Source organism: Anoplophora glabripennis, unplaced genomic scaffold, assembly GCF_000390285.2.
Source record: "Anoplophora glabripennis isolate ALB-LARVAE unplaced genomic scaffold, Agla_2.0 scaffold822, whole genome shotgun sequence".
NCBI lineage: Eukaryota > Metazoa > Arthropoda > Insecta > Coleoptera > Cerambycidae > Anoplophora > Anoplophora glabripennis.
The window spans coordinates 86,904-103,793 of NW_019416970.1; the positions used below are offsets into that span (position 1 = coordinate 86,904).

At 31.5% G+C, this 16,890-nt stretch overlaps 1 protein-coding gene across 2 annotated transcripts in view; it reads right to left on the reverse strand.

Moving 5' to 3' along the window:
- LOC108911555 (regulator of telomere elongation helicase 1 homolog) overlaps positions 1-16,890 on the reverse strand; it is a 39,496-nt gene extending 22,606 nt beyond the window's left edge. Inside the window, exons 1-4 of one of the 2 annotated variants that reach the window (XM_018716530.2) lie at positions 15,927-16,890; positions 15,547-15,839; positions 10,965-11,150; positions 3,518-3,633 (exon numbers count right to left, since the gene is read on the reverse strand). In XM_018716530.2, coding sequence (XP_018572046.1) covers positions 3,518-3,633; positions 10,965-11,150; positions 15,547-15,839; positions 15,927-16,644 — 1,313 coding nt within the window. In that variant the 5' untranslated portion in view covers positions 16,645-16,890. Of the gene's footprint in view, positions 1-3,517; positions 3,634-10,964; positions 11,151-15,546; positions 15,873-15,926 lie in introns of both variants that reach the window. The other variant, XM_018716529.2, reaches the window with a different exon arrangement.

A 16,890-nucleotide genomic window follows, 5' to 3' on the forward strand; every position in this document is an offset into this window, starting at 1 on the left:
GAAAGAAATAACACAAACGTTAAAAGTGAACATTATAATCATTATTTCTAATAAAGGAAATGGTATCCTTAAAACAAAATACAAAAAAATTCATTTATTTGAAAGTAAATTTAAGCACTCCGATAAGTTAGATGCGAAGGAAATCGTATTTACCAAGTATCCCAAAAAAGACGCCTGTTCCTGGTTTACGAAAATAGTAGTTTCTTGACAAGTCATTTTTCAGTAATTGAAAATTTGAGAAATAAAATTGGTCTTAAAACTAATTTTGATTATTTACAGTGAAAACATGATATTTTTTATTGCAAACGTATTGCAGATATGTATGCGTATACTATCAATAGGAGAAATCGTAAAAAAAATCGAATGAATCTAAACAAAAATGTAAACATTTATTTACATATCAAAAAATGACAAAAGAAATTTATTTTCTGAAATATGTATATCTGAACTTTACCTAAAACTCACTATTAATCTAGATATCTTGCTGTTCCGGTAATAGTTTAAAATAACTAGGTGGATTTCACAGGGTCTAACAACACTTAGAGTGTACGAAAATTCAAAAAACATATACAGGGTGTTAAAAAAAGAGTGTAAAATATTTCAGGAGGTAATAGTATGAACCAAAATAAGCAGAAAAGTCTTAATAAACATGGGTCCGCAAAGTAACGGTTGCGGAGATATTGACCACTATTCGTTTTTCAAACATTTTATTTTATTAGGAATAAACCGACAAAGGAAGCTTTTAACAAACAAAAAACAAAGTTACAGAAGATGTTCAAAGTGCCCTCCGTCCATTTCCAAGCAGGCACGACATCTTCGTCTCAACGATATTCGAACTCTTTCGAAAACACCCTCCTTGGTTTGGATTTCTTGACACTTTTGATTAATCCGTAGCTGCAGCTCTTCCAGGCTATTTACAGGAGTACCATACACTAATGTCTTCAAATATCCCCAAACAAAGAAATCTAGAGGGTTCAGATCAGGCGATCTTGGAGGCCATAAAACAGGTCCGGCCCTTCCTACCCATCTATGTGGAAAAGTTTGGTGTAAATGCTCTCTAACGGCCATGGAAAAATGAGCTGGAGCACCATCATGCTGGAACCACATTTGTTGCCTCTGATTCAAAGGAATGTCTTCCAAAAACTCATACAGTGTGTTCTGCAGAAAGTTGAGGTAAGCAGCGCCTGTTAATCGGTTTGGTAAAACAACAGGACCTAGAAACCTGTCACCTACAATACCCATCCAAATGTTTAATGAAAAACGTGCCTGATGTCCAGATTCTATTAGAGCATGAGGATTTTCGTCGGCCCAAATATGCGTATTGTGAAAATTAAACACTCCATTTCTTGTGAACCCGGCCTCATCAGTAAAAAGAATGTTTGCAAGAAAACGAGGGTCTTCAGCATCATGACGTAGAAACCAGCGGCAAAAAACCAAACGTGCTTGATGATCATTTATTGGATTTAAGGCCTGTACTCGTTGCACATGGTATGGATAAAGCAGTTGCTCGTGAAGGATTCTCCAAACAAGAGGACCACTAATTCCTACCTCGGCTGATATTCTCCGCACACTCGTACCTGGATTCTGCTCTACCAGTGCTAGAATTTCTTCTTCTGCTCTAGGAGTGGATACCGACCTTGGTCTTCCGGATAAATGGCACTGTTTGCTCAAGGAACCGGTATCACGCAATCTTTGGTGAATTCTTCCAAACATGCGTTGTGAAGGAATCTGGCGATTTGGATAAGCGTCAACATAAAGACGTCGCGCTTCGGTGGCGTTCCCATTAGCACGACCATACATGAAATGCATGTCTGTTAATTCTGCGTTAGAGTAACCAGCCATAGCGAAAGAAAACTTGTGCACTGAGAACAACTGTCAAATACGTACTGTTTATTTCACTAAACATCAACCAACTATTATAAGAAAATACACAACGTTTTTGCAAAATAAAAAAGGGGCTAGAAAACATAAAACATTCCATATCTCCGCAACCGTTACTTTGCGGACCCATGTTTATTGAGACTTTTCTGCTTATTTTAGTTCATACTATTACCTCCTTAAATATTTTACACTCTTTTTTTAACACCCTGTAAATCTAAAAGAAATTTAGATAAATTTGGAAAGAATACATTGAAGATGAATTTTTCGAGACAAAACGTCTGAATCTGGTTAGGGCTGAGGCAATACAGTATTGGGGGTCATAATGGCTTGCAAAAAATGTTATAAAATTTCCAGGATCGTATTTTAAAAAATGAAGTTGATGATGGTCCTGGAGAGACGAAATGTTAAATACAAAAATTGATTATGCCATTCGATAGAGGGCAAAAAGTTGCCATGAGAAAGTGTTCTTCTTTTTTCAATATCACCTGAAATTAAACAAAAACGGATTTCAAAAATCTCTTTCTTTTTCAAATACTTCGAATACTAATCATGTTAGCCTCGATTGAAGTGTGAAAGGGAGGCCGGTTTTTGTAAAATAATATGTAATTACCGATTGTACGCGGGAGCCAATGGTTCCATCTGTCGTGCGGACTCCCAACTGTGCCATTCAAATGGCTACAGTAGGAAGCGACCTGCTAACTGCAGGTACTTTGTTGTACGAGTGCCACCCACAGACGGTGTAACACAATGTTTGACTTGTCAATGCTGCACTAGGTGTTGCGAGTATAATTCAACGCCGGTAGGTGCACATAACTCTCGGAGTAGTTGTTTATCGCAGCACTGACAAGTCATGTAATTACCGAAACAGCAAATAAATATATGTTCTGTTTCGAAATGATACGGGAGTAGATGAAAATTTATTCTCCTTCTTTAGGTACAATACAAAAATCTAAATATTTCCTAAACGGTTTGAGATATCAAGATGCGGTTTTGACCAGTTTTATTTTAACTAAATGTTAGTTATAATGACTTAGAAAAAAGGATATCGTTCCATTTAAAATTTCCAACAAAAATTAAGAAATAGGTTAAGTTTCAACATATCACCATTTTATACCTTTATTAACAAACTTTTTGCCATTACCAAAACATTTACTAAATCTGTAAGGTATTGTAATTTTAAACAAATCTAATTGGAAAAGAATCCATTAAAGTGATCCGAAAATACAGCATTTTTTCAAATTAATGACAAAAACTTATCCCACACCTTTATTAATCGAGGAAATAAAAAATGTCACTAGGAAAAATTTTAGGAAATAAACTATCGATTAAAACTGATAAAAAATATATCCATGTTAGTACGGCATTTCTTCATTTAAAGTAAATTTTAAAAATTTCTTAATCAGTTGCGGAGATTTGTGGAAAATGAAAATAATTTAAGTGAAATTTTCATGGCCACTTTTATTATAACAATTTTTTCCCCGAACCTGTAGGGCCAATAGGTTCCCATAACAGCCGGTGGCCGGCCTTAATTAAACACCCGGTATATTCAGATTACCAATAAATTATGTAACCCCCAAATTTCATCAGTTAAACATTTTCATTACTACCATGTAAGCATATATCAAAAAAAAATTACCCAAATCCTGGACTAAAACACCAGTAGCTTAAAATTCTGCCACCAGCTTTAACAGTAGCTTTTGCCAACCAATTGTCTGGCTTTTTCTTTTTTGGTTGCTCTTCGATTACATGGACCTAAATAAAAAAAAACTACATTATACACGGCAACTAGTAAGATGCGTATTCCTTCAAAGATGTGTTAGGGCTCATTTGTAACTGGTTTAAGTACTTTACTTTTTGAGATACAGTGAAAATCTGTTACAACGACCTTCAACGGACCATTTGTTTACGGTTGTTATAACCGATAGACGTAATAAGCAACTATAATATATTTTATTTAAAATTTTTATAGAAAAAATGAGAAATTTAAAATAAAAGTCTTTAAGTATATACATGTATTACTTTGTGTTCAAAAGATCTCACGCGCTTCATTTTCAATTAATCGTTTTCAAATAGAGACTATTTTATTTCTATTCTTCCAAATTGTTTAAATCGTAGTGTGATATGCCATATTCTTTTGTTTGGTTGCATTAGTTTCTCCGTTTTTTAGTCTCTATATTAAATGTGATTTTTCTTCTTTATTAAACACTTTTCTCTTTGAGATCGTGATAGAAAGTGGTAATTAATACATATAACTATATGCGTAGATAAGTCGTAATTTGTCCCAAACGTACTAACTGGTGTCAAAAGCGTGAATGCCGGCGGGGCGGGCGAAACAGCGGTGCATTGGTTTTAAGACCGTATATCACTATTGGTCGTTATAACCGATAGATTCTATGGTAAATGTATATAAAAACGTGTCGCTAAATTCGAAATGTCGTTGTAAACGGTGTCCTAATATTTTTAATATGGTATTTCTATATGATTTAATCGGGACTTCCAAATTCCATTGTTATTATATCCAATATGTCACATAAAGCAATGTCATTATAACCAATTTTCACTGTATTTATATTTTTGTAATTTAAAAATAAATACATTTCTTACTATCATTAAATAAAAGCAAAAAATTTTTTAATATTCCAGTTTCTCTTTGATTGCAAAAGAGCCACGCCACCACTGTGAATTAAAGAAATAATAATAATAATACATTTACCAAAATATTACAAATACATGTTACAAGTTATTGTTTTTTTTTTCTTAATAAGAGATAGATAATAATAGATAGAAAGTAGATTTAAATTTCTGTTATATGTTATTATGTCAACTCACAAGGCATATTTATGCAGTGTGTCCCACTTAAGCATTAGCCACCCATGTAAAATTGTTATCTATTGACCGATTTGTTTCAACTTTTTTTTGTTTGATAGATCAGAGAAAAAGGAGTAGAATGTATAATTTCGGTATTTTCGTGGTCTAAGCCATGGCCAACTGAGACGCGTTTTATAGGAGGAAAAAACGAGAAGTAATATTAGCGATTTTTTTTCGACAAAAACTGCAACAGATTCTTATTCAGGACTATCTAAAACCCTACTATACCAATTTTTGTTGTGATACAATACAGGGTGTTGCAGAAAATTAAACCTTAATTTTTTAAATCAACTGAAGATTTATTTACGAACCACATGCATTATTTGAATATATATATATCAATGTTATTCAAATTAGTAATAAAGGAAACTTATTATTATGATTTAACACTTTTCAATACGTCGACGACTATTAATTGTTACTTTTCATAACTGTTGCCTAGTAATGTTACGGCATGCGTCTGTAATACGTTCACAAAGTTCTTCTCGCGTTTGGGGCCTCTTAAAATAAACTTTATTTTTAACAGCTCCTCACAAAAAAAATCGAGAGGTGTGAGATCTGGAAACCGCAGTGGCCAATGAATTAAAGGGTTGCTACGTCTAGTCCATTGATTGGAAAAATGTTCATTTAGCCAGTTTCTCACTATGATCGAATTATAGACAGGTGCTCCATCTAGCTGTACATGTAAATTAAGGCGATCATTTAGAGGCAAGTCATCGGTTTTGTCCATAAATTCATTTTGTAGGAATCTCCAAAAACCATCCATATTTAAATTTTCTTCAAAATAGTTAAGGTCCATTGATTTTACATTTAAAATGCCATACCAAATATTCAACTTTTGCATTGTATAACCCAATGCGGATTTTCTTCACACCACATACTACTATTTTGCAAAGAAACAATACCGTTTGTAGCTTCATCAGTGTACAAAATATTTTTCAACAGAAACAAAATTCCATTCTTCCTTCTCTGTCTCCTATTTCTAGGCTGTGAAAAAATTTGGGTTTGTATGCCTTCCTCCAATTTTTTTAAACATCTCCAAATTTGATTTCTAGATATATTTAAATTAATGCTGGCGTCTCTAATGATCGACCGCGGATTTTCATTAAGATAGTTAAGAATTATTTGGTTTGTTGGAAGCACAAGATTACGATGTTAGTTGGGAATTTTACTTACACTTCCAGTTTCATCAAAAACTCTATTAATAGTCGTAACTGTAGTATGATGAATATTTCGTCCAGAATGAATTCTATTAAATTCTACGGCAGCTACGAAATGACCGTATTGCATCACCTACTAATCGCACAATTTCTGTTTTTTCTTGTAAAGAACAATTAACCATTGTTTTGTGACGTTTTACAGAAGTTATTGTTAGCAGTGACAGCTGTTATTTGTTGAGAAGTTACATTGTTTGTTTCCACAGCCTTCTTCATCAATCGTGTACTTCTAGTTAAATAACCAAATACGTATAAATAAGTCTAATGTTAAAATTAGATTTTGCTTGCACAAAGTGCTGTAGAAAATTATATAATAATTTTTTAAACTGAAGGTTATAATAATATTTCTACTAAATAGTTAATAATTGAAAACACTCTATGAATTTTCCTATTAAATAAATGTTTCATTTTTTTTTCTTTGTAATAATAATAATAATGATGTTTCCTTTACACAATATTCAAATAATGCATGTGGTTTATAAATAAATCTTCAGTTGGTTAAAAAAATTAAGGTTTAATTTTCTGCAACACCCTGCATTCTATCACAACAAAAATTGGTATAGTAGGGTTTTAGATAGTCCTGAATAAGAATCCGTTGCAGTTTTTGTCGAAAAAAAATCGCTAATATTACTTCTCGTTTTTTATTCCTATAAAACGCATCTCAGTTGGCTATGGCTTAGATCACAAAAATACCGAAATTATACATTCTACTCCTTTTTCTGAGATCTATCAAATAAAAAAAAGTTGAAACAAATCGGTCAACAAATAACAATTTTACATGGGTGGCTAATGCTTAAGTGGGACACACTGTATGTATACAGATTAAATTTTTATTGTATATTTTGCAGAACCATTGTTTCTCAATAGTGAAGAAGTTTTGTGAGTCAGTGTTATTTGTTCCCATTTTCACATTTTTTCCTTAGTTTGAGATAATATCCCAGTAAATTTGGAAAAAGATATTATTTAGAGTTGCAAATTGAGCACAGATCGATGATAGGTATAACTTCTTTCACGTAGCAAATGTTAAGGTAATTGAAGATAAAGTAAAGAGGTAATTTATGAAATCATTTAAATAAAAATCGAATTCGACATAAAATTGTTGAATGTGCAATGTTTTGCAATAATCACATAAACAAAATAATTTTGAATAAATTGAGCAAATGGTTTACATACCGGTAAAAAAATCCACACTTGGTATAACTTTTCTAGACAAGGTTAGATTTTGAAAGCTAGTTCCAGATTTTTCACAAAAATACTAAAACTTTTTAAATATGAGATTGTAACAGGAAGTAAACAGTATTAACGGTGAGTAAAGACTAAATTTTGGCAAAATGTTTTGTTTTCCATAAGATCCTATGTAAAACTGCTTGTTGCATTTCACAAATAAACAACATTTTACGGCGTAGGTGTGGTAGTTTGCCAATCAGAGGCTTTGTGCACCCCTGTTTGCGATAGGCGGATCCTTGCATTAAATATACTACCCCATACTTAAGTACGCGTTTAGGGATTTGATTACTCATTTTCAGGAAGGCAGCCTCCCCGACTACAGCAATATGTAGTATACCTATTTTACATTAAATAAAATGATATTTCATAAAGCAACTGATTTTTCAAAATCTCCACAAACAAAAAAATACGAGAAAAAAAATGTTTTACATTATCCTTAGCGACCTGTTCCAGTTTCAGTAAAAAAATAAAAATATCTTCACCTTCGGCTACTCCAAAAATCTTCCTACACACAATGCCATTGAAACGAAAAATTTTTTTTAAAGGCTTGTAACTTTTTTAAGCCACAACATTGTATTAAAATAACTTGATCTAAATTAATCTATTTTCATCCAAAGTATGGCACATAGGTTTCTAGCTAATCTGTATGTCAAATTAAAAAAATAGTAACATTTTTATTTATCAATTTGTGTAAAATAAATTTCCTAGATACAGAGTTTCAGGACGAATAGCAAATGTTTTAATTATATCATAGCATGGCTCATTATAAAGAAAAAAGAATTATTTACACCATAAAGGAGGTAAATTATAATTAACTGCTGCATGGTGTATAACATTTTATCTGCTCTCGATGTTCTTTATGGTCCATGATATAAAGATTGGGGTTTACTTTTTGACATTTCTTAATCAATTCAATTTGACATTATTCGAAATCTTGCAGACGTCTTGGTTGTTTGGATTTTGTCGTTTCTAAGGTGTTTATAAACAAAGCTACATAAAAGTTGCAATTTTGCTGGTTTTGAATTATTATTTCTAAATGAGTGATTTTCAAATAGAAAGTGCAGCAAATGATGCCTGCGAATTTTTATTGTCCAAGAAGTCGAAAGTGCACTACAGACAAGCATATAGAAATTTCAAATAATGGTGCCAGAACAAAAATAGTGGTTTTTCTGAAATGTCACTGCTGGCATATTTCATGGAGAAGTCAAGAACTTTAAAGTCACCGGTGAGCGAATACTCAATGATTAAGTCAACTACTTTCATAGAGGACAACGTGGATATATCAAAATACCCCAAGCTGGGAGCATTTTTGAAATGTAAGAATGACGGCTATACACCTAAAAAGTCAAATGTTTTTACAAGAGAACAAGTCAACGATTTTCTCGTTCAAACACCTGATAACACATATTTGCTAATGAAGCTAGTGATGGTCTTAGCACTGCAGGAGCATGCCGTTCTGATGAGTTATCCAAATTTATTTTGGACGTCAATTTCAAAAATTTCAATGACATTGTTGTAGTTACAATTCCAGATTCTAAAAATGCTGTCACGTACGTTTACAATTACTTCTCGTCTGGATTCTGTTTCTCACCTAGAAATTCTCAAGAAGTATATCAAGATTAGATTGGAAATTAAAACTGAAATTTCACTCTTTTTTATGCGCTACCAAGCAGGTAGATGTTACAACGAATCAGTCAGAAAGAATACCCTTTCTATGATTCCTAATAAGATTTCACAGTTTTTGAAACCAGAACATCCTGAAACATATACAAGCCATTCATTCCGAAGAACATCGGCAACGTTACTGGCTAATACAGGAGTTGATGTATTACCAATCAAGAGACATGGTGGATGGAAATGAGCCACAATTGTAGAAAGTTATGTTGCTGAGAGTTTAAGTAACAAAAATTAAATAGCCAACAGGATTATTTACAATAACACTTGAACTCCAAGTTCTAGTAGTAGGTCGCATCATGCTGTTTCAATGGATCAATCAGATAATATTGAACCTCCAGTGACTGAAATGGAGCGGTCAAATCATTTTGAGAAAAATGTGAGAATTAGTAAAGGCGAGGGGAATAATTATCCAGATTTTATAAATGTTACTAAAAGTAATAACTGTACAATTACTATAAATATTCATTCATAATAATTAATAAAATGTAATGTTCATCAAATATTTCTATTTATTTGTTCATAAAAGATGCATTTGTAACTCGAAATGGCTTTTTTCCCTAGGGAGGTAAGTTGACTCACTTACCTCCCGTTGTCCATAGCCATTTCCAATTCTACGGTAAAATCCATTTACCTCCTTAAAAACAATGTACATATTAATAGTCTATTTACTACAGTGGGGGCAGATAAAATACATATTGACATGTCCAATTCACAATGGTTACTGAGATATAGCCACCATGAATTACTGCCTAAATATTTTTTTTTATTTATATACGCGAAAGTAAGAATTTTTTCATGTTGTAGTCAATACGAAAGTTACATTTTTTCTCTCAAGCCGAAAATGCTGTTATCATCTTAGGACACAAAAATTAATTTGGAAATTTTTTAATTAATTAAACACTAAACTAAAATCTGCATGAAGTTAACGAAACATGTTTTGTACAAACTCAAAAATATAAAAAAACTGATATTGATAAATGTAATCTTATGTGATAGCGGCCATTTTGAATAAAATGTGATGTGGAAACAAAACATAAAATTATATGAGTAGACTAGTATATTGTTATATTAGGAATAAAAGTGGTGAGCAAATCTAGTACTTGCGAGGCAAAGCATAGCATAGCCGAGCGGATGTAAAATTGCGAGACAGAAAAGACACTTTTCATCCGAATAAAACATGCTATATCTTCTCCATCCGAAATCCCCCATTTAATTATTAATTTGTGCTTTGAAATTATTCAAATCAAATTTGGAAAATAAAGCAAAGTAGGTAAGTAGGATATATTGATGTAGTCATGGATACTTTGTCAAATATTAGTCGCCATATTGCTAATTTAGTTCACTAGTGATTCAATTTGCTGAAAACTCTGTAAAAATGGAATCTAATGAAAATTTAGGTGTACCTAGGATACTGGAATGTGCGAAAGAGGTTTCTTTGAATCTTCTCCCAAAGAAAAAAGTATTTTCAACTTGGGAAAAAATGGTTTTTTTCATTTGTAAACTTCTCGGTATTTTTATCTTGCTGCATAACATACTATTAGTTTATTACCTAACTCAACACACTTCACTTCTCTAGAACAAATGTGCTTTACAATTCTTCTTGGACTTCCTTTATTTGTATAGCACTGGCCATAATGTGAGCCATTAACTCACCTTGGGTGTTTACTTTTCCCCATAAACAGCATCCTTCAGCAATTCCCAAATATATTTAGGTGCGGAGATAGCTGCTGACTGATGAAACAACAATTGTAACCAATCCGTGTTCTAAAAAATTTGATTCAGGTATTATGTGAACACTTACTGAGAATCTTTGCCCGGTTCTACAGTTTCATGTGTGCTGCTAAGTTACAATTGTTTTCTGGCAGCCTACTAGATAATTGCTTTGTATTGTGCATATAATAAAATCGCCGTATCTCAGTGACCATTGATAATTGGACAGTTGATATGAATTTTTTTTTTATTGAAGTGACCAATACTAAAATATTTACCACTTTTCCTGAAACACCCTGTACATAATATTCACAACTGCTAGTATTTATAACTACATTTTTACTAATAATGAATTCAAATTAGGAGGGTGATAAAAAAATTTACCTTATAGCACCTTTTCACTTTTTGTTTGAATTCCTCAGTAGTTCCAATAAAAACAATGGTTAAGAATCTTTCAAACGACAGTAAGCCAATGCCTCTTCTAGCAAATGGACCACTGGCTATTACATTTAGAAATTGGGATATGTTTGAGAGTAAAGTTATAATAGCTCTGCAATTGTTTTCATGAATCTGTAACATGAATTCAATATGTCAATAACTTTAGAGATCATTTAAGTTTGTTCTACAGGGTGTTTCATAACTCTAATGACACAGAACAGGCACGTGTAGAGAATCTTAAAATATGCCGATTTGTTACGTAACATATTTTTCTGGGATGTACCATTGAAGAGATATTGGCCTCTAAAAATAAGTGTTAAATTTTGAAAAACAATAATATTTCAGCAATGCCTTAACATAGAGCAACCAAATTTGGTACATGATTTTCCTTTATTGTTATCTTTACTTGGTAAAAATATAAAATTGGTAATCCAGTAAGGACTGGACTAGGGGTAGGACGCCCTTAAAATGATATCGATTTTTTTTATCAGTATGCCAATTATTAAATAGTTTTGCCAGTATTACAGGAAATTTAATTTTAAAACTTTTTTAACACAAATTTTTCGAAAAAATAACGGTTTTTGAAAAAAATCGGGATTTTGTAAAACGTCATTACTAATTATTGAATCGAACAAAAAGTAAAATATGCAGTAACAACTAGTAGGCTATGATTTCATGTATCATTTTTGACATTTTCAATGACTGCACATTACCACGTACCATTCCATCATTTTGGAAAATGTCTGCAAAATTCTCATTTCGTGAAAAAGTTAACATGTTGTTAGTATTGGGGTACTGTGAAGGTAATTGAAGTCGAAGTGTACAGGGTGTTGATTTTCGATAGTTTTATACAGCCAAAACGGTGATAGAGACAAAAAATATGATATCGATGTCCCTTCTCTTCTTTTGAGTTTACTTCGTTGGTACCAGAAGATCTTGACTAACTTGATTAGTTTTAGATATACAGGGTTTTTTTGAAAAATCACCCATTTACATTAACCTTTCTATCTCCGTTGTTATTAAATTTAAAAAAAAAAAGTTGGAACATTATTTGTTCTATTTTTTTATGAGGAAACCATTGGCATACTCAGATTTTTTACAAATCACACAGTTTTTGTAGTGCTATTTAACGATATCGGTAGTTCATGAGATTAAAGTTGAATTTGTTAATGTTTAGTTTTTAAGATTCCTCTTTTTTAATACGTTAAAAACAAAATATAGAATATAATTTTTATTTTTTATCCAATTCAATTAGGAAGTTTCCTTAGACAGAAAATTTGTAGATTTCCGTGTCATTTAATAGTCTATTCATTAACTTGATGAAAGTCGAAAAAAATAAAGTCAATATCTCCAAAAGTGAGGGAAATATTTAATTTCTTATTTTCCCAAAGCTTGCGCGTCACCAGAATATCATGTGATGTTATATGTCGGGAAGCCTGAGCGAGCGCAACAGACGACCACTTGTATTAGCCATAGATTAATGCATTAGTACACTTGACCGGCTTTGTTTGCTCATGCTTATTGTTGCAACGGCTATTTATTTTAATGCATTTGTGGAAAATGGATAATGCATATGTTCGTGGCGATTCTAGCGATCTCCCTAAAGTTGATATTGAGATGATGAAACTTTCTGGCAGTCAAAAGACCCCACACAAGCCTTACGGGTTTGAGTTCCCGGTCGATTCGTCTGAATTTTTGATATGTTGTACATGACACCCTCCTGATTAAAAGTGTTCCTAGGCACAAAGTCCGGAAATAAACAGTTTTCGAGATATCAGGGACGCAAAGTCTCAAAAAATTGCATATTTCCATAAACCTAAACATGAAAATGAGCACTTTCGAAAATAATTATTATTCATTTTTTAATTATTTATCGGATTTAGATAGATTTGAGTATTCATAATATATATCTGGAATGGAAATCAGTTCGACTACACCCCCGGGACACCCCCTAAATAAGGGTTGCAAAACTAAAATATTTATATCTCAGGTTGTTACGATATTATCCACTTGTTTTTGTTTTTTTTTTTCATGAATCATTCTATATGGCTAAGAACATGTGTGGGAAAATCCTCGAGCAATTTCCACCCTGAAACACACTCCAAATAGGGGCAGAAAAACTGAAATATTTATATCAGGTTGTTACGAAATTATCCACCTGTTTTTTTATAATCATTCTGTATGAGTAAGGGCATGTGTAGAAATATCTCTGAGTCATTTCCATCCCGAAACACCCCCAAAATAGGGATTGAAAAACTAAAACTTTATATCTCAGGTTGTTACGTAATTAGCCATATCTCACTACCATGCATCCTTAGTCCGAAACTCGACCCTACAAATTACCCTGTACATATATGCCCTGTTTTGGGGTGGAAATGATTGCAGTAATTTCCCACGTATGCTCTTAGTCCTATAAAATGATTTACAAAAAAAAAATTGGTGGATAATCTCATAAAATGATATAAATATTTTAGTTTTTCTACCCCTATTTGGAGGGTGTTTCGGGCTGGAAATGGCTCGAGGATTTTTCAACACATGCTCTTAACCGTATAGAATGATTCATGAAAAAAAATCAGGTGGATAATCTCATAACAACCTGAGATATATAAATGTTTTAGTTTTTCTATCCTTATTTTAGGGATATTTCGCAATGAAAGTGCCTTGAGGGTTTCTACACATATGCTCTTAGCCTTATAGAAAGATTTACGAAAAAAAAAACGTATGGATAATCTCTTAATAACCTGAAATAAATATTTTATTTTTCAACCCTTACTTTGGGGGTGTCTCAGGGGTGGAGTTGTACTGATTTCAATTCCAGATACATATTATGAATACTCAAATTGATCCAAATCCGATAAAAAATGCAAGAATGGATAATAATAATTTTCAAAAGTGCTCGTTTCAATTTTCAGGTTCAAGAAATATTCCATTTTTTGTGACTGTGTCCTCGATATCTTGAAAATTTAATTTTAATAATATAATAATCAAAACCAAGAACAAAACAGCCGAGCTACCGATTGCTGCTAAGCACAATGTAAAAATGTAAACACAGTAAACATTGAAATTCTATAACTTTCTTATTTATAAAGATAATTAAAAAAATATATCATTAATTATAATTGCGATTATTTGTATAATGAAAATGAAAAAAATGGAAACTGCCTAATTAGTAATGACGTCACACAAAATCCCAATTTTCTCAAAAACCGTTATTCCCTCGAAAAAATTGTAAAAGGAAAAAAAATGTAATTTCATTTACTGTAATACTGGTAAAACTATTTAATAATAAATCGATATCATTTTAAGAGCGCCCTACGTCTAGTCCAGCCCTATGTTAAAAATATGTTACGTAACAAATCGGCATATTTTAAGATTCGCTACACGTGCCTCTATATCGGTAGAGTTATGAAACACCCTATATATTAACTGTTCAATAAATATTATTTTGGAAAGCGGCAATATTTCAAAGCAATAATTTATCAAAAAAATTAAAATGATTTACATGTTCTACTATAACTAATATCATCCATGTGGTTTAGAATGCATTTGGATATTCAAATTTTTTTCTTTCAGCTTGAAGTAGTCGATTGGATCTACTTTACTACATACAATTTTTATATGTATTTGCCTTCATGGCTTTATTGTGCTCCTGAATCTTTATCAATCATTTTAGAAACTTTTATGATTTGCTAGACAATCAATAGTAATTGATATTGTAATGATAAATATAAAGATATAATAATTAATAACTGTGCACCAATATTAAGCTATAGTGATAAATATGTTTACAAATTACCTAATTTAAGATATACTGTAAGTACAAAACTTAAATAGAATTTATTTAAACTAATTAATGGATAAAGTTAGGAAAATGTTAATTAAACACTATAAAAATGTTACCCTAAAGTTAAATAAGTGTGTAAAAAAAAAATAATAAATCACATAATTTTCAATGAGGTATTTCAGCATTTCCAACATTTTAAAATTTATTGGTAAGTTTTTTTTTTATTATATTATAATATTAATGCAAAGTAGCAGTGATTGCCTTTATTTATCATTACATTAGCAATGCAATATTGCATTGTCTAAAACTACGCATATTGTACTGTATTGTATTTTAAAAATATGCAGGAAGTTAGATTAAAAAAAAAGTTTTCTCACATTTTTTAAAAACACTGCACCAAATATAATATGTATGATAATTTCAAGTAGATAACTTTAACATTTTCAATAATAATTTTCTAACCGATAACATCGACAGTTCATTATACTAATTTTATCTGTTATTTTAAATATTTCTAACAGAACTCTCTGTACCTATATGAACTGTATGCAATTATGAGAGTGATATTTTTAAAGAGAAAATTGCTCTTCGGGATAAAATTACTATAATTATTTTATGTCGGGATTAGAATGTTTAAAAGAATTTATAATGTTAATCATAAAAAAAGATAAAAGCTTGCAGTGAAATAAAATTACAATTTTATAAAGCCAAAACGTAATATTATTAGAAAATATGGTCACTTACTCCAGCTTTTGATAGAAGTTCAAAAATAAAATCTCCATCGAAATTTGTTCCTTCCGAACTATTTCCTTTCAAATTAATGCTGTCCATTTCTTTTTCAAAATCTAGAAGCATTTGCTTTAAAACACATAAATCTTCAGCGGCAAAGTCCTTAGGACTATCATTGAAATCGACAGTTTCAGAAGATAACATCTTCATTACTGCCGTTACTTCTTCAATGGCTAAAGCTATATCTGAAGTTTTCAATTGAAGTGATGCTGATTCTTCACAAGTCCTTTCAATGTTATGAGCTTCATCTAAGATAACTACATTGTTTGACAAGTCAACACCTATATATAATGAAAAAAATGTGAAAAATAAATTAGGTGTAATATTATACATACCTATTGCCTTTCGAGAAATAGGGTCTAACAAATAATTGTAAGGCATAAATATAATGTCTGCATCTTGTTTCAATTCCTTTGCCATAAAATAAGGACAAAATTTATGACAATTTCCTAACTTTATCATATCCTCAATATCGATAATACTTAATTTACTTAACTCTGGGTCATTCTTTTTTTGTTCTACTCGATTATAATAGTGACATGATCTTGATTTTACTTTTATGTCACACATTTGTCGCTTCAAGTCATTACTTGATTCACTCATTAATTCAGGATGAATACACATCTGTTCCCTTGAAGCCAAAACATAAGCTTTCATGTATTTGTAAGAAGTCTTTTTCAATTCCTGCATTGCCTGTGTTAACTGAGAATGTGTACGTGAAGCGTATATTATAGTTGGCAAACCTAAAAATGATCTACCACTTCTTTTACCAGTAGTCTTTTGCAACATAACATCGAGAGAATTTAAATACTCATTATCTTCATTGAAGTTAGCTATTTGACGTTGAGCTTGCAGTTGAGCTTTTTTTAATTCCAACCAAGCTAAGGAGGAACATAACAGTGATAAAGTTTTTCCTGTACCTGTTGGAGATTCCAAAACACCATTACATTCATTTTGAAGGCATTCTACAACTTTTTCCATGTATTTCTTTTGAAGATCATATGGTTCAAAGGGAAACTTTATTGGAACTCCTTTAATTGTTACTGTACACATTTTGTCTTAAATAAATAATATACGGCTTTTTACATTAATACCCAAGATAAATGTAACATAAAGTAAACAAATTGAAAAATTAAAATAGCAGTAAATAGTAAATAAATAGTTATATTACAATTTTAAAAATAATCATAACGTTGATGACCATCGGTTAGTAGTAATAGTTCTCATTTATAACATAACATAACCAAATCAGTAAAATGGCACTAAACCATATCTATGCACTAAACAGTTAAAATTATT